The sequence below is a fragment of the Eubalaena glacialis genome, chromosome 18, assembly GCF_028564815.1.
Source record: "Eubalaena glacialis isolate mEubGla1 chromosome 18, mEubGla1.1.hap2.+ XY, whole genome shotgun sequence".
In the NCBI taxonomy this organism is placed as follows: Eukaryota; Metazoa; Chordata; class Mammalia; order Artiodactyla; family Balaenidae; genus Eubalaena; species Eubalaena glacialis.
The window spans coordinates 60,342,285-60,361,526 of record NC_083733.1 but is presented as its reverse complement, the minus strand read 5'-3'; the positions used below and the strand labels follow the sequence as shown (position 1 = coordinate 60,361,526).

General features: G+C 53.2%; 1 protein-coding gene across 1 annotated transcript; it reads right to left on the bottom strand.

The window, feature by feature from the left end:
- Window positions 1-227: 227 nt before the first annotated feature.
- MEIOSIN (meiosis initiator) lies at window positions 228-19,047 on the bottom strand. Its single transcript, XM_061173684.1, is given in 14 exon segments — window positions 228-406; window positions 1,009-1,098; window positions 1,940-2,184; window positions 2,261-2,425; window positions 3,407-3,480; window positions 3,902-4,057; window positions 4,544-4,641; window positions 5,470-5,578; window positions 6,549-6,794; window positions 7,677-7,811; window positions 9,224-9,335; window positions 13,625-13,732; window positions 17,853-17,978; window positions 18,973-19,047. Coding segments are annotated over 14 exon segments (1,908 nt in total). The 3' UTR covers window positions 228-237.
- Window positions 19,048-19,242: the final 195 nt, after the last annotated feature.

Genomic DNA, 19,242 nt, shown 5'->3' with positions numbered 1-19,242 from the left:
GCTGTGAGACGCCTGCAGAACCCGGGCAGGAGAAGTTCAGGCTGCCCTGTACAAGGCAAACGCACAAAGCACTGGGGTCAATAAATAGCCGCCTCCCAACCTGGGGGTGCCTGACCGAGGGGATCTGCATTAGCGGCGGTGATGCCCAGGACGAGACAACCTCTTCACTACCGGCGCCTGGTTTCAGACCACGGCTGCAGGAGCCGCGAGGCGGTGGCGGAGGGGGCGAGGCTGCCCTCACGCGCGGTGAGGGGGCGGCGGAGAGGCGGGGTCTGCGGAGCAGCGGGCCTTCTCAGCCAGCAGCTGGTAGAAGGGCTTGGGGGGCTCCCAGTCCTCGTCTTCGCTGCTGGAGCTGTCCTTCTTCACGATCCGGTTGTGCCGGCGGCTGAACCTGCGCGCTTTGGTGCTGGGGGAGAGGTGGCAGGATGGGCGGGGTTCCTCGGTCGCCTCCCGGCCATCTCTGTCCCACCCCTAGTGCTCTGGCCCCAGCAGTGACCAGGGCCTGGGCTGAGGGGGCGGCCAGGGCTTTATTTGGCCCCAGCGGGGGAGCCACTGGCTCCCGTGAGACCTGTCACCGTCTGCACACGTGCCCGTGTGTTTCCGGGGCCAGTTGCAAGCTGGGCAGGTGGAGAGGAGAGGGTTTCAGGAGGGAGCGGGCATCAAGAGGGGAAGAGAAGGAGAAGACCAAGCGACAGGGAAGTTAAGACCCAGTTTTCTGCTCTGAGAAACTCCCTGTGGCAGAGAGGGCAAAGGAAATTTAGGGCAGTGGGGTCCAAATCCAGAATTAAGCTGTTTGCCCTTCGAAGTTACAGGCAGGGGTAGAGCACCGCTCTGCTTCTGTCACCCCAACTCTTTCATAAGAGCTCGTGACACCCAAATCTCCTGCCCGAGGAAACTCCCAACCTGTTTCCAACATCACAGAGCTCAAGGCTCTGAAAATCAGAGCAGGATGAGGAGCGGGGGGCCCCCGCCTCCACCACCCACACCTTCTGGGCAGGGGCTTCTCACCAATATGGTCTCCGCTCCTTCAGGGTCATCACCCGCCAGAGTTGGGCCAGCTCCTTGGTGGCAGACGTGGATGCGGTCCCAGGGCAGGCTCTGGGGCAGGAGGGAGGAGGAGGTGAGGAGAAGCCTGCAGCCTCGCCTGGCTTGGGCGAAGGCCAACGGTGTGACCGTACAAGGGTCCCTGGCCCTCTCAGAGCCGCAGCTTTCCAAATCTGAGAACTCAGATCTTTCCGTGTTGCCCTGAAAGATGCCCCCTTTTGCGCCCCCTGGAGCAGAGGTGGCAAAGAAGGGAGCTAGACTAAATGGTGGTTGGAAAGGGGCCACCCGGTGTCCTGGGACCTGCATCCGCCGCTCCGATACCAGCACCACCTCTTCTCCACGGAGGCTGCAGGCTGGCAAGATCGGTTCAGGGCTAGGCGCCTGATAGATCATATCAAGTCGGCCCCAAGCACTTTTGCTTGAAATCTTAGAAACGAGGCGCTCTCCTCCCACAGGGTTGCTGGGGCGGGAGACAGGACACGAGCCTGAAGCTCCTGCGGGTGAGCCTGCCCCCAGCCCAGCCCAGCGTGATGGAGCACAAAGCCAACCCAGAGTGCGGAGTGAGGGGGACAAGGATCCCGGGCAGCGTCCTTTGAGCCCAAGGACCAACCACATCCGAAGGTGGCTCCTCTTTTTTCAGGTTATATACATTTAATTAATTATATTAATTAGTTCATTATATTAATTAATTCAAGCCGGTTAGTTCCCTTGTTTTCCTAAGTCTGAGCTGAGTTTCACTGCTTGCAGTGCTCAGGCCTGACCAGTGCCACGGGGCCAGGGGGAGGCCGGGAGAGCGTGGCTGAGGAACGCGTCGGCAGCAGTGGGTGGCACGCTCTGCGGGTGGATGGACAGTGAGGTAGGGCCCCAGTCAGGGCCCAAGAGGACGCCCTCCCACCTGATGTACTGCTTCCGGTTCATCCTGCAGAACATGATGAAGCCGTTGACACACTTCTTCTTCATCTGGGTGGGGCAGGGGGCTTGCTTGCTCTCCTTGGGCTTCACAAGGCCCCTGCCCGCCCTGCCCTTCCTGGCCTTCCTCCCGGCGGCGCGCAGGGCTGAGGCCCGCCGGGCGGGGGTCCACGTGTAGTCCTCATCCTCATCGCTGGAGGACTGCAGGCCCTCGAGGTTGGCCTGAGCATCCTGGGTGGGAGACAGAGAGGTGAGGGCGGGCAGGAGACGCGGACTGACCAGGCGGATGGCTTTCTGTCTCCCTCACCTCCTGCTGCCTCCGCGCCGAGTCTGTGTCCGTGTCCTCCGAGCTGGGGCTGGACGACACCTTGCTGTTCTCACTCAGCGACAGGTAGCAGTGGTCCAGCGAGACCAAGGACCGGCACCGGCTGTGGGAGTTGGGAAGGTCTTCGGGGGCCTCAGGGGGTGTGTCCTGGGGGGTGAAGGAGAAAGGTGGGAGGAGACGGAGGGGGACAGTGCCGTCCCTTCACGGCCCCCACTCACTGCTTTTCTAGGAGGTCACACGAGCATCACCACAAGCAGCTCAGGCTCAAAACGGCCTCGTCCAGACACCTCCTCAGAAATTCCAGCAACATTTCCCCAGTTCCCACAGTGGGTCAGAGAGGAGGGGGCTGGGGGTCTTCTGCCTCCTATTCTGGGGCGCTCTCTCTCAATCCCATCAGTTTATCACCTTGCGCAGTAGCCGTGACACCCCGGGCAAGTCTTAACTCCTCTGAGCCTCAGTTTTACGCACGGATGGCGTCACTACACATCCTCTGCAAGGCCGAGAGGCACTTGGTGCAGTGGCTGCGCTTCCAAGAGCTCCGCTAAAGGTGTCTATTTTTGTTTCTACAGCAGATTCAGCTATTCATTGAGGCAGGGGGGGCCACCTTCCCACACAGTGGAGGGAGAATCATTTGGGGATCGGAGCTGGGGCTGCCCCTCTGGCAGTCAGACGTTGAACTGCTGGAGCAGACGGTGCTACGGAAATCAGCCCAGGGGCCTGGGAAGGAGGCTCTTTCCAACTGAGGATCCTGGGGGTCACCTGCTGTTTTCAATTTCCTCATCTGTCAAATGGGGTCACAAGAGAGCCTGACTCATAGAGCAGTCGTAAAATTATGTGGGGTCTTTTCTGGGCACCTGGCAGCTTTTAGCTTTTATCCTTTGTGTCTGGTTCATTCTAAGGGCCCAGCACAGAGCAGGGCGCCTGGTGGCCAGCAGGGAGTGTTCAAAGGACGGGCAGGCAGGTGAGGGCACAGATGGTGGATGAGTCTCTGGAAGCATGAGGAGAAGCATGATGGATGGACAGGTGAGTGGGGGAGGAGCTGAAAGGTCGAAGGAACGGATGAGTGGATCAAGCAGGTGGAAGGAAGGATGGACGTGTGTGTGGACAGATGCGTGGGCAGACGCCTACCTTCTTCTGTGGTCCCTCAAGCGTGTAGGCAGAAGGTGAAGACGCAGGATCTAAGAATACTTCTTCAGAGAGAGCTGTCGGGGGCGGGGAGGGAGACCAGAGGGGTGACTGGGACAGAAACACCTCTCTCAGGGCACTGTGCCTCTGTCCCGCCATCCCTGCTAGCCGGAGTGCCCTTCTCTGGCTTTTGGCTTTGGGATCTTCTGCCCCAAGTCCAAATCCAGCTCACAGGCCAGCTCCCGTGGGGAACCACCAACCTGGGCAGAGCAAGCGGGTCCCTATTACAGGCTCCTGGAGCCTTCCACGCGCCACGCTGGCCTGGGGCTGCTCCCCACCAGGCTGTGGGCTCCTCGAGGGCTGGGATGGGATTCATCCTGGGTGGGATTCATCCCTGGTTATCCAGCACTGCCAGCACAGGGCTGCACACTTGGTGGGCGTCACTGTAGGTGTTTTTTCTGAATGAACCAAGCATCAGGTCCAGCCCTGGGTGCTCACCTTGGGTCAGGTACTCGGTGCCATCCTCCAGGATCTGTTCTGGCTGCAGTTTCCCCGGGGAGCTGAAGAGGGAGGGGCTGAGCCCTAGGATCTCACTCGGGTGGCCTGTCGCCTTCCAGTTGTCAATCTGGGGAGGCCCCAAGGCGAGTGGGCTCCCTGAAAAGGAAATATCAGGCTCGAGGGTATGTCAGAGGTTGCCTTCTCCCCCAGCACAGCAGCTGGCTTTGAGCAGATGGTGCCAGACACTGGGGAAAGGTGACTGTGTCAATTCCTTGTTGTGAGTGCTTGGAAGAGGAAATTAAGAGGCACGATGCCTGGCATCTTGTTAGGGATGCCCAGGAAAAAAATCAATATCATGATGTGCCAGATCCAATAGACTGATTTTAGCTATCTGGAGCTCTGTGTTAAGAAAGATTCTGAGGCAGTGTCTGGGATCAACAGAAAGAGTAATGATTGATCAGCAACGTCTGCCATGGCAACCGATGGCTCAGGGACAGTGGGCAGGCTGTGTGTTGCCATCCCTGTGCTTAGCGGACATCCATCCCTTTCCCGCTCTCCCCGCTTCCACAGACATCCTCAGAAGGAAGGTACCAAGAAGACCCCACACCAGGCTACAAGGAGGAAAGACAGAGCTTCAGTCACCATGGGCGCTGCCCTTTGGGGTCCAGGCAGGAAGCCAAGGGTCAGCATCTGGGGACTCCTTGTCCACCTCCTCGCTGTAATCGTACACCAGCTTCTGCCTGCAAGAGGTGGAATTGAAGAGGCAGACCTGGAGCCCCGGGCTGGAAACACCGTGGGCCCTGGGGCGAGCCCTTTCCCCTTTGGGTGTCTCAGTGTCGCCCACTGTGGACTCAGACAGGGATCTCTCCGTGCCGGCCGCTGGGGGGCGCCCGCCCTCGAGGAGCTTCAGGGCTTATAAGGAGAGGCCAGCTGTAATCAGAGCTGACTAAACGGGGGCAGAGCTGTGATGGGGCTTTGAGGAGGACACAGGGCAGGGCAGGAGGGAGGACTGAGCTGAGCTAAGCTTGAAGGATGGGTAGTTTTCCAGGTGGACGAAGGGATTAAGCTTCCAGGAAGAGGGAACAGAGGGTGAGAAGCCCAGAGGGGACACGGGCGTGGCTCCCGCAGGGAGTGGCGAATATTTGGTGGTGTTAAGGGTAAGGTTCGCAGTTGAGGAGCAGGAAAGGGGGCTGGCAAGGTGAGCTGGGACCAGAGAGGGTCTCAAATGCCAATTAAGATATCTGGGCTCTACCCAACAGGAGGGAGTAGCTTAAAGCTGAAAACTGACGTGATCAAGGTCTTGTGTGTTAGAAAAGCCATGCAGGTGACTAGTGGGGACAGGCTAGAGGGCGGGGCGGGAGGCAGGGAGGGGCTGCGGCCCTGGTCAGCACCCAGGAAGCAAGGCTTTCCCTCGAGCTCACGATGCCTGACGCAAAGCTAGGCCCTCGGAGGTGCTCACTCCACAGACACCAGTCGAGGGTGGTGATCGACCCCATTTCTCACCAAGCCTTAGCCAATCCCACCAAACGCCTCAGCCTCCTCCACTCACATCCCCGGGCTTCCCTTACCTGGGACGGGGCTGGGTTCTGTTGAGAAAATGGATCCTCTCAACCCCTTGCTGGGCCTCGAAGGCAGGGTAAGGCCCCGCATCCTGGGCACTGTTTTTGCAACAGCAGCCTACGGGGGGTGGGGCAAGTCAGGATGGTCACTCCTGTGACTGGCCCAAATCCCGGGACTCACAGAGGCAGGGACGGAGAGGTGCTGGGGTGTGCCACAGCCTCTCCCTCCCCCCATCCCAGCCAAAACCTCAGGCGCTGGGGCCTCTGCGTGAGGTTTGGGGGCTCCCTGAATCACCCGCAGATTTCTGGAATCCCACGTCCCTATCAGAAGCTCTAAGGAAGATAAAATCCTTAAGCAGAATGATGATGATGAAGATGACGAGAGCAAACAAGTATATAGTGCTTACCAAGGCAGCACGGTTTTAATTGTTTTACATACTACTCGGTAGCCCTTTACCAAAGGGTACGGTTTTTATAATACCCATTTACAGTTAAGTAAACTGAGGCATTGAGATATCAAGTAACTGGCCCAAGGTCACAAGATTAGCACAAGATCTGGGACACCCTCCCTCCCCAGGTGGGTCAGGCGCCTCCTTGGGGCTCCCACAGCCTCCTGGGCGACCCCAGGAAGTGAGAGCGTGGGATTCCTTCACTGGGCTGTCACCGGCACCGCGCACGTGGCCTGGCCCAGAGGAGATGCTCTGGGAGGAAAGGCTGAAGGAACAGACAGAGGAATAGGATGACCTGAGGCCTCGCCTTCCAGTCGCGCCCGTATCTCCTGGGGGTGTCACACGTTTGCAAGCTGGCAAAGGGATGGGGACTCACAAGAGCGTTTGTCTGGCTGCTTCAAGTGAAGGAAGGCTCACGAGGCGGCCCTGCTCTTGCCCCCAGTTCTGTGACCCTGTCCCCTGCTTACACCCCCAACAGAGCCTGAAGGGAAAAGGAAACTTGGCAAGAGGCTGCGAGACAGCGTCTCTCTTGTCCATTGTAGAATCCCTGGCGACTAGGACTGTGCCTGGGACGTCGAGGGTGCCTGACAAGTGGTATATAAATGAGTGGCTAAGTTAGTGGAGAGGAAAGACACCAACTTGAAATGTCACAGTGGACGCTGTTCTCAGCCACATGCAGCAATGTCAGCCAGGATCTTCCTCCCTTTCTGTCACCTTGAGACGGGGATGACACAGCCTTGGGGTGACTGCAGGAGTCGAGGCATCTTGGAGGGGTGATGGTCCCCACCATGTTTCCTCCTCTCTGGTCTGGGGATGGGGTCACCTGCTTCTCAGGCTTGTCCAGGGCCAGACAGCGACGAGGGTTCTGGGCCCGGGTCTGGCGTTCTGGGAGAGCAGAGAGATGGCGTCAGACAGGGCTGGGGGCCCGACTGTCACCAGAAGGTGGCTGAGGTGGGGGTCTTTGCTCTGGGCCCAATAACCTGCTTCAAAGCTTTGCCTGGCCTGGTCACTCAGTCCTTCCCGGAGAGGCCCAGATCCTCAGTTAAAGATCACCTAGTCGGATACCCCCTTCCCCTGCTCACACGTTAGAATCACCTTGCGAGCTCTGAAAATACTGGTGCCCAGGTTCCACCCAGATCACTGAAGCCCAACTTTCTGGGTGTGAGGCACAGGCAATAGGCATTTTTAAAAGCACCTCAGTGATTCAGATGTGCAGCCAGAGCTGGAAATCATTGATTAGGTCCAACTCCCTTTTTAAGGACATGGAAACGGAGGCTCGAAAAGGGGAAGGGACAGGTAGTGTTAGTAGCAAGGCTGAGGTGGGACCTGGGACACTTGCCTCCCGCACTGGGGTCCTTCCGTCACCCCACACTCCCTGCTGCCCTGGCCCGGGGATGGATGACTGGGCAGAGGGATGATAAATGCTGACAGCAGCCTCCATTCCTGGGCACTGGCCACGTGCCCCATCACTTAAGCACTGCTTGAGCGGGGTGCGCCTGGCTCCTAATCTGAGGACCACCCTGTGGCAGGCCCTCCAATTTCCAGACCAGGAAGCTGAGGCTCACAGGAGAAGAGTGACCCACCCCCAGGCCTCAGAGCTAGGAAGAGGAGGCACCACAGCTGAACCCAGGCACATCTGAATCCAGAGCCTCGTCAAGGGCTCAGGATTGCCGACTGGGCCTCCCGGGAGTGGGGACGGTCGTGGAGAAGGAGCCCCGCTCCCATCTGACCCCTGCACCCTCTTCTGTCTCCACTGACGGCTTGTACCTGATGCTTGGGCCAGCTTCTTCTTCCGAGGTTTCCGGCAGCCTCCCCAAAGATGGGACTTATGAGAGTGTGGGGTGCTGGACGGGGTGGAGTGTCTCCACTTTGCTGGGCCCGCGGCCGGCTTCCAACCCAGCCCTGCACAGGACGGAGAATGAGGCAGGTCAGATGCCCTCACCCTCATCCATCCCGAATGCTGCCTCTGGACAGCACTTCATGATGGACAGGGAGCAGGGAGGCTGCCACGGTCCCCAGACTGACTTTACAAATGGGGAAACTGAGGTCCTGGGAGGAGATGGGACCTGGCTGAGGTTGCGCAGCCAGGCGGCAGAAGTACAGGCGAGAACTCAGGTGTCCTCAGGGCCATTCCGGGCCTCGGCTGAGAGGGAAGACAGACCCAACACTTCCCAGATGCTTCCCTGTCTTCCGCCTCCCAAATCAGTTCTTGCTCCAGCCTCCTCAAGATGGGGCTCCAGCATCCACCGTGGGTGGCCCGGGGCCTCTCCCCCAGGCCTCTCAACTCTTCCTCATTAACGTCTCCCAAGGACTTCCCTGGTGGTCCAGTGGTTAAGACTCTGCGCTCCCAAGGCAGGAGGTATGGGTTCGACCCCTGGTCGGGGAACTAAGATCCCGCATGCTGTGCGGCATGGCCAAAAAAAAAAAAACTCCCAAATTTACCTACTTCTGTCTACACCCTCAGCTACGGTGCTACACTGGCCTCATTGTCTCCCATCCAGATCACCCCTAAAAGTACCTTCACTCATCTCCCCCACTCCAGCTTCTTACTTAATAGCAAGTCCCCACACTAGATGTCAGGCACCTCTTCCTCAAAGAAACTCTGATCATGGCTTTCCTTTGGCTTAAAGGCCTTCAGTCATTCTCATCTTCTTCATCTCCCTCCTCCGCCAGGCGCTCGAGGCCCTTCAGAGTCTCGTCCCTGCCTCACCTCCTACCCTTCTTGCCCGTGTATTCCTCACACCAGTAACCATAGCAGCCGGCACACACAGCATGGGATGATGGCTTGTTCCAGGAACCATGTTACAGCACTCTTTACATGTATTAACTCATTCAGTCCTCACAACAAACACAGAAAGGGGGTATGGGTCCATTTTGCAGATGAGGAAACTGAGGCACAGAGAGGTGTACGTCACGGGACGTGTGCCTGAGTTGGGACCTGGCTCAGGAGTCTGCGCACATCATCTGGGTGCTACACGGCCCCTCCAGTCATACCCAACTGCTTGCCTGTCCCCAGACGTCCCACATGTGTCTTCTCGTGCCTTCAGACTCTTGTTCACCTTGTTTCTTCTGCCTGGCATGGTTCCCCCTTCCCTGTCCTCGAAGGCCCAGCTCCAAGGCCCCTCCCACCACAGTCTTCCCAGACACCCTCCTCTGGGGTCACAGCGCTTTGGACATCCCTCTGACTTGTCCCGTGAGACAGGCTGTGAGATCCAGGAAGGACTGGACCCGTCTAAGTCACTCAGCGTCCCTGACGGCCAGGACAACGCTTGGCACGTAGCAGGCGCTGCGAAACGTCGGCTGAACTTACTCACCCCCCAGTCCACCGTTCCCATCGGTGGTGTGGAATTCGAGCAAGGCCTTGGCCGCATCGATGCTTCTCTGGAGGTAGTGAATGTAGTGCAGGACGTGCAGCAGAATCTCCTTCTGCCCCCAAAAGAAAGACAGGGTTGAGCGGGGGCCTGAGATGACGTGAGGCTGCTGGGGACCGGGGACCCTGCCCCAGCAATCCCCCCATGGGCAGAGAGGTTCCTATTCTGCCCTTTAGTCCTCACTGCGGCCCAGTGAGCCGGCGGTTACAGCTAAGGAAACGGAGGCTCAGAGCGCTAAAGGGACTTGCTGGGCTACAGAGAGGAAGTGGCAGAGCTGGGATCTGAACCCAGGCCTGCCTGCCTCCTGGTCCAGTTTTGGGGGGCACACACTGCTCAGCTTCCCACCCCTGGCCCTTGGCACATGCAAAGTCCTCCTCTTCTCCCCACAGACTCCCTCCCTGGCTTCTCCTCCTTTGAGCCTCAGCACAGTGTTCTCCCCTTCTGGAAGCTTTCCTGCCCTCCCGACCCCTCACCCAGGCTGGGTCAGATGTCCCTCCTCCGCACTCTTGTAACACCCTGGGCCTGTTTCCACCAAGGCACTTGCCACAGTGTTTTATAATTATCTGTTTATGTATCATTCTCTCTCACTGACCTTGAACTAGCTGAGGGTAGAGACTGTAGCTAATTGATTTCTGGATCCCAAGCACACAGAATCGAGAGGTGACTTAGTCAGTTATCACTGAAGGAATGACTCTTCCCCACAGCATCAGCGGGCATCCCCCAACCAGCCACCAAATACTGGCTGAGCCGGTATTGGAAACACTAAGCTAAAAGAGATACTACCCACTAAGAGCCATGTGGAGGGGTGAACTAGACATAACTTTTGTTTGCCTTCATGGAACTTACAATCCAGGGAGGGCAGCGGACCTTAATAAACTCATAATTCATACAAAATTATCAAGTGTGTGATAAGCATTATGAATAAAAGAGCATAACAGGTGACTCTGGAATTAGACTTGGGTGTCCAGAAAGGCCTCTCTGAAGTGGCAGCATTTAAACTGAAGACTGAAAAGAGTTAGCCTGGTGAAGGAAGAACACCCATAAATATTTTTTGGATTGAACTGGATCCCCAGAATAACAACAAAACCGTTAGCAGGAATCTTCCAACCCCAAATCAGGAAACATGGTCTGGGGGGTGGGGGATACATTGGGAGACTGGGACTGACATATACACACTACTATATATAAAGTAGATAACTAATAAGGACCAACTGTATAGCACAAGGGACTCTACTCAATACTCTGTAATGGCCTTTATGGGAAAAGAATCTAAAAAAGAGTGGATATATGTATATGTATAACTGACTCACTTTGCTGTACAGCAGAAACTAACGCAACATTGTAAATCAACTATACTCCAACAAAAATTAATTTAAAAAAAGGATGGTCTCATGAGGTGACTTATGTGAAATCGTTCCATAAAATGTAATATAGTCACTGAACTTATTTAACCTGATCCAGGGAAGGAAGCTATAATCTAACTAAGGAATAACGTGACACAGCCAAGAGATTATTGGTTTGGGGCCTGGCTCCAATCTGCCACTTACTGGCTGTGCACTGGGAGCGGGTCATTTTACTTTTCTGGGCCTCGGTTTTCTCATCTGTGCAATGGGAACGAGGATATTCATTCAGCCTCAGAGAATTACCATTAGGACGAAATAAATTAGTGTGTGTGAAATCGCCCAGCACAGAGCCTGATAAATCAGTCGTCCAATAAATGCTTAGTTGATATCTGGATGAGAACATCTTCATCGGCTTCTCAAGGGATTAAATAGAAACCTTTGGGGGCTTCCCTGGTGGCGCAGTGGTTGAGAATCCGCCTGCCAATGCAGGGGACACGGGTTCAATCCCTGGTCTGGGAAGATCCCACATGCTGTGGAGCAGCTAAGCCCGTGCGCCACAACTACTCAGCCTGTGCTCTAGCGCCCGCGCGCTACAACTACTGAAGCTCACGTGCCTATAGCCCATGCTCCGCAACAAGAGAAGCCACTGCAATGAGAAGCCCGTGCACCGCAACGAAGAGTAGCCCCCGTTCGCCGCAACTAGCGAAAGCCCACGCGCAGCAACAAAGACCCAACGCAGCCAAAAATAAAATTAAAAAAAATGAAATAAGATAAAGGGAATCAGAGAAATGGAAACAATCACAGTAATGTGCAGAGGGCTGTGATGGTCAGAGGGATGGGAAGCCACGGACCACATGGGGCAGGGGCACTTAATCAGCCAGGATGGTGAGGAAGGATACCATGGACCTAAGCTGCAGCCTAAATCTCAAACACGGGCGAAACAGCGCATAATAGCTCCCACAGTTCACTCAGCAGTGGGCTGAGCACGTCACACAGCCCTGGGACGAGCTGTGATGAGGCATGTCAGGCAGACTGGTCTGGTGGGAGGCTGGGGACTGACTGGGACACTGGTTGTACATGGAGCAGGGGGCCCAGGACTGAATTTAAGGGAGGACGAAGATGGGGAAGAAGTGGGATTATTAAGACAGCAGAGAATCAACGGTAAAGAAAGTGGGCTGAGGCCTGGGGAGGATTCCACGAAGAGATGTGGTCATCTAGTCAGTGATGAAATGCTGCCTGTGCCCTGACTCAGCTCTCATTCCTCCAGGGCAGGGGCTGTGTCCCAGTCATCTCTGCCTTCCCCGACAAGAACTGATAGTGCCTACGCACACCAAACACTCAAATGTGGGAGGACAGAGGGCAAAATCCCTCAGATGTGTTTTGAGCACTGTGGTGCTCTGCGTAATGCCTCCCCCAAAGGCGTCCATGTCCTAGTCCCCGGGACCTGGGAATATGTGGCCATGTATGACAAAGGGGTCTTTGCAGATGTGATGAAGTTAAGGATCTTGAGATGGGGAGATTATTCTGGATTATCTGAGTGGGCCCAGTGTAATCACAAGCGTCCTTATGAGCAGGAGGTTGGAGGGTCAGAGGCAGAGAAGGCGAAATGACGACAAAAGCAGAGGTAGAGGAGAGACTAGAAGATGCTACGCTGCTGGCTTGGAAGGGGCTGTGAGCCAAGGACCATAGGCGGCCTCTAGAAGTTGGCAAAGGGAGAGGAAATGGATGCTCCCCTGGAGCCTCCTGCTGACACCGTGACTTTAGTCCAGTGGGACTGATTTTGGATTTCTGACCTCCAGCACTCTGAGAGAACAAAGTTGTGTTGTTTTAAGCCACTAAGTTTGTGGTAATCTATTAGAGCAGCCACAGGAAACTGATGCAAGCACCTACAATTGAGAGGGATTTAGGAGAGACAACCAGCATGATCTGGTGATTGATGGGCTGTGGTTGGCAGGGAGAAGAATAGGGTTAGGGTCAGGCAAATCTCTCCCAAACACCCGCTCCCCTGAACCTCTCTGAAGGCAAGTAGAACATTCTAGATCGGATCAGTTATTGTGCGTTCAAATCTTCCTCTTTTTTTTCTTTCTGGCCGTGCCACACAGCTTGCAGGGTCCCAGTTCCCTGAACCAGGGATCGAACCCGGGCCCCAGCAGTGGAAGCACCGAGTCCTAACCACTGGACCACCAGGGAAGTCCCTAAATCTATCTTCTTGACCAGATTCTAAGTTCTCAGAGGAGGAGGGCTGGGTTTCAAATTCCTTTGCTTCCCCTTGTTGCTGGCAGAACAGCTTCTGACATCTGATAATCTTTCCATAAATGGCTGATGAATGAATGAATGAGGGACTGAATGAGAGAAACTATAGCAAGAAAACATCACACCAAACCTTCCAGATCTCTGAGTCTCATATTAAGTTGTTCGTCCTGGGAGCAAGTGTTAGCTCAGCACTATAAACATTTATTGAGTAGCCACTGGGGAGGCACCGAGAAGCTTTATCCCTACCCCATGGAGATGATCCCCACAAAGTCACAAAAGAAGGCACCCGGAAAGGGAACCGACATTTATTCAGGCCCTGTCACGGCTATCATGTCACTTTGGTCTCACAATATCTCTGAGTAGGAGGAGTTATTTTTTTCTTGTTTTATAGCTGGGAAACCTGAGGCTTGAGAGGCTGAAAACCCGAGCGAGCTGCCCAGAGTTCTGCAGGTGTGGGGTTGGAGGGCTCAAATGCAGGCTGTGTGACTCCCAGGGGGATGACCTTGACCCAGCACCTTGCCTATTTTTCCCCTCCCAATTCCCCCTGCCTCCTTTGCAGGAAAGAATCCCCCAGGCTTCTAGTCATGGGATCACAGACTCCCAGAAATTCCCAGTCAGGACCATTGCCATGTCAGTGCTGTCACTTGGTGGGTCTGTCTAGGTTTCCTAGGACAAGGGAGGTCAACCCGATTGCTGATATGTTCAGATCTGCCTCCCAAATCCACCTCCTCTCCTTCAGCCCCCTTACCTTGGTGAGCTTCTTGGTACCGGTCCTCAGGGCCACAGGTAGCAGCAATGCCAGCTCTTGCAGTTTGTTGGTGTGGTTTTTCCTCTGCCTCCTGTTTTGGGGCAAGAGCTGGTTTGGGTTAGGACATCCGAAATGGAATTTGGCATCTGACCCCCCAGACCGCTTGTCTCAGTGTTCCCCATCTCAGAGAAGCTCCCTGCCCCAGGCACCCAAGACAGAATCCTGGGCATCGTCTGGGCTCCTCACTCTCCCCCATCCCCTGGTCCAATCAGTCACCAAATCTTGCCCATTCCTCCTCCAATCCCTTCTCTCCGTCCCCTCGCTCCTGCCCCACTCCATGTGCTGACATAGTTCTCCCAGCCTTCCATCTGGCTTCCTCCAAGCCATACTCTCTACGAGAGTCACGGTGATCTTTCTGAAACACAAACCTGCCTATGGTTTTCTCATCTGTGCAAAAGGAATGAGGATATCCTTTCAGAGGCAGAGGGCTACCAATAGGACTGAATACATTAGTTACTTAATAAGCGCTTCAAACCTCTCAATGCCATCCCATTATTAAGGATCAAGTTTAAACCCTTACTTAACATGGCTTATAATGCCCCCCATGGCCTGGCCCGCCTGACTCTTCTGGTCTCATCTCTTACTTCCTTTCGTTCTCTCCCATCAATGGACCCCACCTCCACAGGACAGGTGAGGTATCTCTGCTCAGGTCCCCCTGCCCCTGTGCTCATGCATTTCTCTGGTCCCTGCAGTTGGGTGAAAGCTGAGTGGGGGGCACCGCTGTATCTCTAGCACCTAGAACAGGGTCTGGCACACTGCGGGAAGTCATCGCCTATTTGCTAAATGATTGAATAAATAAGGGCATGAAAGAAGTTGACTCCTGAGCAGATGCAGAACTTCCGGGATCTAATCCCTGAATTCATAATTCATAATACATCCATGTACACACACCTGTACCCCTCTCTCCTGACAGACGGAGACACGAAGACGTTGGAGTCTCTCTCCCAAATTACACACCGTTGCCACTACTCCCGCTACTCCTTTGGGAAGGCCCAAACACCTCGTCTCCACCAATCCTTATCTCACCTTCCTTCAGCGCCTGATTCAATTGCCACCCGAGGAAGCCTCCCCCGACCTCCCTTGTTTTTCTCCCCGACTCTGGATGTCCACAACACTTTGTGTCACCTGCAGCAGGGCCCAGCCAAAAACACTTCCTTGATTACAGATGTATCTTTGGTTCCTACTCAGACCCACGAACTGACACCCCCTCTTTGCCAGGCCCTGTGCTGGACACTGTGGAAAGGGAGAGGAATCACTGTCCTGCCCTCGAGGACATGGGGGAGCAGTGTGGGAGACACTTATCTCCCTAACCAAACTCTGAAGTCCTGAAAGAATCGTTCTCACTCATTCATTCAGCAATTACTTACTGAGCCCCTACTATGTGCCAGGAAGTGTGATCGGTGACAGGGACAAAAGCCTATAAAACAACTACAGCCCCTTCTAGAGCCTACAGTGCAGTCGGGGATAAAGCCATTCATCAAATTGTCACACAAATAAACATAAAATGGCAACTAGGACCAGAACCAGCTGTATAATTTGCTGGGGGTGGGGGCATTGCAAATGAAACTGTGGGTCCCCTTGTTCAGAAATTAAGAATTCTGGGAATTCCCTGGTGGTCCAGTGGTTAGGACGCCGCACTTTCACTGCCGAGGACCCGGCTTCAATCCCTGGTCCGGGAACTAAAATCCCTCAAGCTGCACAGCCTGGCCAAAAAAAAAAGTTAAGAATTTCAAGATGGTGAGAGCAGAGCATTAAACCAAGCATTGGGCTCTTCTAAGCTCAGGGCTCTGTGGCTGCATGAATCACGTGTCCCTCGTGGGGACAAAGGAGAGGTGCTGCTCAGTGTTACGGAAACTTGTGATAGGTGGTTTTGATATAACCTATGAGGTTTTTCCAGAGGAAGTAAACCTGGCCAGAAGCTGTTCTGAAGGATGAGTGGAGCTACATCAGTGGAGGGGGAGAGGGAACGTTTCAGATAGAGGGAGCATGGAGAAGTCAGAGGAAATAAAGCTGAAGTGTCTGGAGCACAGAAAGCAAGGAGTCCTGTGGGGTGAGATGAGGCTGGAGGATGAGGTAGGGGCCAGATGACGCAGGGTCTTATGGGTCTTACAGGCTCACAGTATGAAGTTTTGCCTTTATCTGAAGCCCAACGAGAAGCATTAACGTGCTTTCTGCAGGGGATGGCATTTCTAGTGCACCCTCCCAGAACCACCACGAGTACAGGAGACTATACATATTAGTCAGCTGAATGAAGGAATGAAAGAAAAACAAAACCAGCAATTGGTCTCTAGTTCTTTCCTGATAGAAACCATAATTTCGAGGGGCAAGGGTGGGTGCTGGGTTTCTATCCGTGGAGAAACACTGGGTAGGCTGACCTCTAACGTCTTGCCTGGCCCTGATATTTATTTTCTGCATGCGACTTTCCTGCTGTTCTAGAGGACTCCCTAGAAGCTCCAAAGAGAAACAGCACAGAAAGCCAGGAAGAAAAAGTATCCAGGTCTATTTAAGTTCAAGGTGCTATTTGACCATGTCTGAGAAAAAGGGTTTCATATCAACTAGTCCCTGGGTGTTTCCTCTGGGTTTTGCAAAGCACTGAGAGAGCCTTCTGCACAAACACAGGAGTTCCAGGGGAAAAAAAGAAAATTGGAGGGAGAAAAAGGGTGACTAGGAAATGCAAAATCTTGGCCGCTCTTGGGCAGCGGTCCTGAAGAGGTGTGATCTGGGGCTCTGCTCACAGGGGCCTCCGGGAACTGGGCACTCGCTCTCAAGGCTGCTCCTTTCCTGGCTGGATGGTTTTGGTTTCAGCCAAGTTCTTTCCTCAGAGTCTGTTTAATTTTCACCCACTAATCCCAGCTCTGCCCTCTGATTCTGTGCGGAACAGGTCAGCTCCAGCCACATGGGTCTTTTTCTGCTTCTCTCAACTGCCAAGTTTATTCCTGCCTTAGGGCCTTTACCATCGCCTCCACCTGGAATGTTCTTTTGTCCCGATTTTTACATGGCTGATTTCTTGCCATTCCGCGTTTAGCTTAAATGTAATCTCCCTAGAGGCCTTTCCTGACTACCTGATCTAAATAAGCACATTCTTTGTCACATCCCCATATCCTTTATCAGCATCTGAAATCTTTCTCTTTCTTTCTTCCTTCCCTTCCTTCTTTCCTTCCTTCCTCCCTCCCTCCCTTCCTTCCTCTCCTTCTCTCTCTCTCTCTCTTTCTTTCTTATAAATATAAACATAAGGAGAGGGATTTTTGTCTCTTTTATTTATTGCTATATCCCGGACTGACTTATCCATCAGGCAGCGTAAGCACAGTGCCTAGGGCTGGTGCTACTTTTAGGGGCTTATGAGAATGTTTTAATTTCTTTTAAAACCAGAAGAGAAATAAATGAATATAATTAAACTTGGATTATATTCATATTTATACCAGTGCTGTCATAAACTATAATTTTTAATGTGTTTTAAAAAATATTTTATTTATTTATTTATTTGGTTGCTCTGGGTCTTTTGCGGCACGTGGGCTCCTTAGTTGCGGCTTGCCAGCTCCTTAGTTGTGGCATGCAAACTCTTAGTTGCGGCCTGTGGGATCTAGTTCCCTGACCAGGGATCGAACCCAGGCCCACTGCATTGGGAGCGAGGAGTCTTAACCACTGCGCCACCAGGGAAGTCCCTTAATGTGTTTTTAATGCAGGAGCTGGAAGGAGCCTTAATCAAGAGCCAGTCCAAATTTCTCACATTAGCTATGGGAAAACCAAGGCCCAGATCCTAATTTGCTTTAACATGTGCAGGAACTTAAGAGTAAGAGCTGTCCCAAAGTGGGACAAAGCAGGGGGCAGTCCCAAGAAGCAGCATAATAGTTGGTTACAAGGTTCAGCTTTTGAAGCAAACAGATCTGGTTGAAATCCCAGCTCTGCCACTTGCTGTGTGACTTTGGGCAAGTGCTTCATCTCTCTGAGCCTGTTTATAATTCATTTACAAAATGGAGGTGGCTGGAAAGTGTGATCTTGTCCAGAAGGTGTTTAGCACATAGGGAGTGCTCACGAAATGTTAGTTCAAGATAGAAGGTAGACAGTCATTTGTTGGGACGATTTAGGGATAAGGGATGTTGGAGAATGGGGTGGGGGTATTGTACTGGATGACTACTGTTGATAAAACTGTTGTTTTTGGTTGACCGACATCCAATTCCTCCCTTTTCTGGTAATAGTTTCCTTTGGGGAATGATCCCTCCCCCACTCTCACTCCATATGGTTCAGAGAAGCTGACCCCAACCTCCCCTTCCACTAGGGAGCACTGAAGCAAGGTCTAGCCAAGAAGTCAAGTGATTGGTTCAGGACTGCGGTTGTTACCCAGGCTTGGCCAATCAGAGTCAACGGATCCTGGAAAGAGACTCTCTGCTAGGCTTGTCAAGTTGGCAGGATATGGACCTGGAGTGGCTGGGAGCCATCTTGCCCTCACAAATGGAGAGCCAACACAGACAAGAGCAGAGCAAAGAGAGGCAGATTCCTGGCCATATCATTTAACTACTCAGCTAGAACCAGCCAAGCCTGATGCCCCGGAATTTTTTGTTTAAAGGATCCAATAAATCCCCTTTTACGCATAAGCCAGTTTTAGCTAGGTTTCTGTTAATTGCAACTAAGAGTCTTTATTAATACAAAGACCCCACATCTAGAAAGGGGGGAAAGAGAATGCATTGTTGGTGACCTCTGGGATTCCAGGAGGAAAGGCAAGCAAGAGAGGCATTCTTCATTTTCTTCATTTGTTCTTTCTGAGCACAGTACCTAAGTAGAGAACCTGAACAAAGCAGACACTTATTTTTGGAGTTAATAAATGAAGACATAGGTGGGCGGAAAGTCACTGGGGAAGACAGTGGGGAATAAGACGAACTCTGGCTCTCTTCTTTATCCAGACTTTGGAGGAAGGGAGAAATCTGATCCAACCCTCAATCTGCTAGGAAAATCCCCTCTATAAGATTCCTGACACTTGGTAGGTGCTTGATGGCAAAATGAATACGTGAATAAAAGAAAGGAAGGAAGGGCATTTAAGAAAATCAGAATGTCAAAACCTGCAAGGGCTTAGAGATGATCTTTGCCAACTACCTCAGAGTTCTCTCATCTTGAAATGGCGGTAATAGTCGCACCTACTTCCTCGTGGAGTTGTTGTAAGGATTAAAGGATTTTATACAAACAAAAGGCTTAGCAAAAAGTCTGGCAAACTAGTAAATGCTCAGTAAACACTACTGTTACTGTTATCCAACCAGAGTGGCTGGAGCTGTAAGGGAGGTGGGCCGGGGGAACACTTACCTGTCCCTGGGACCCAGGGAGTTGGTCCTGGGCTGTTCAGGGGAACACAAGTGCTTGCTGGAATCCCACATCTGCAAAGAGGGGAAAAGAAAGAATTATTAGTGACCTCTGGGATTCCAGGAGGAATGCACAGCTTGACAGGCAGCCTCATTTCCCCCATCATACTCCTTTGAGCACTCAGAGATCCCAAAATAAGTCCCCAGTCCCCATAAACACAGGTCAAGAGACCAAATTAAAATGCCCAAACTCTAAACTGAAGTCCATGA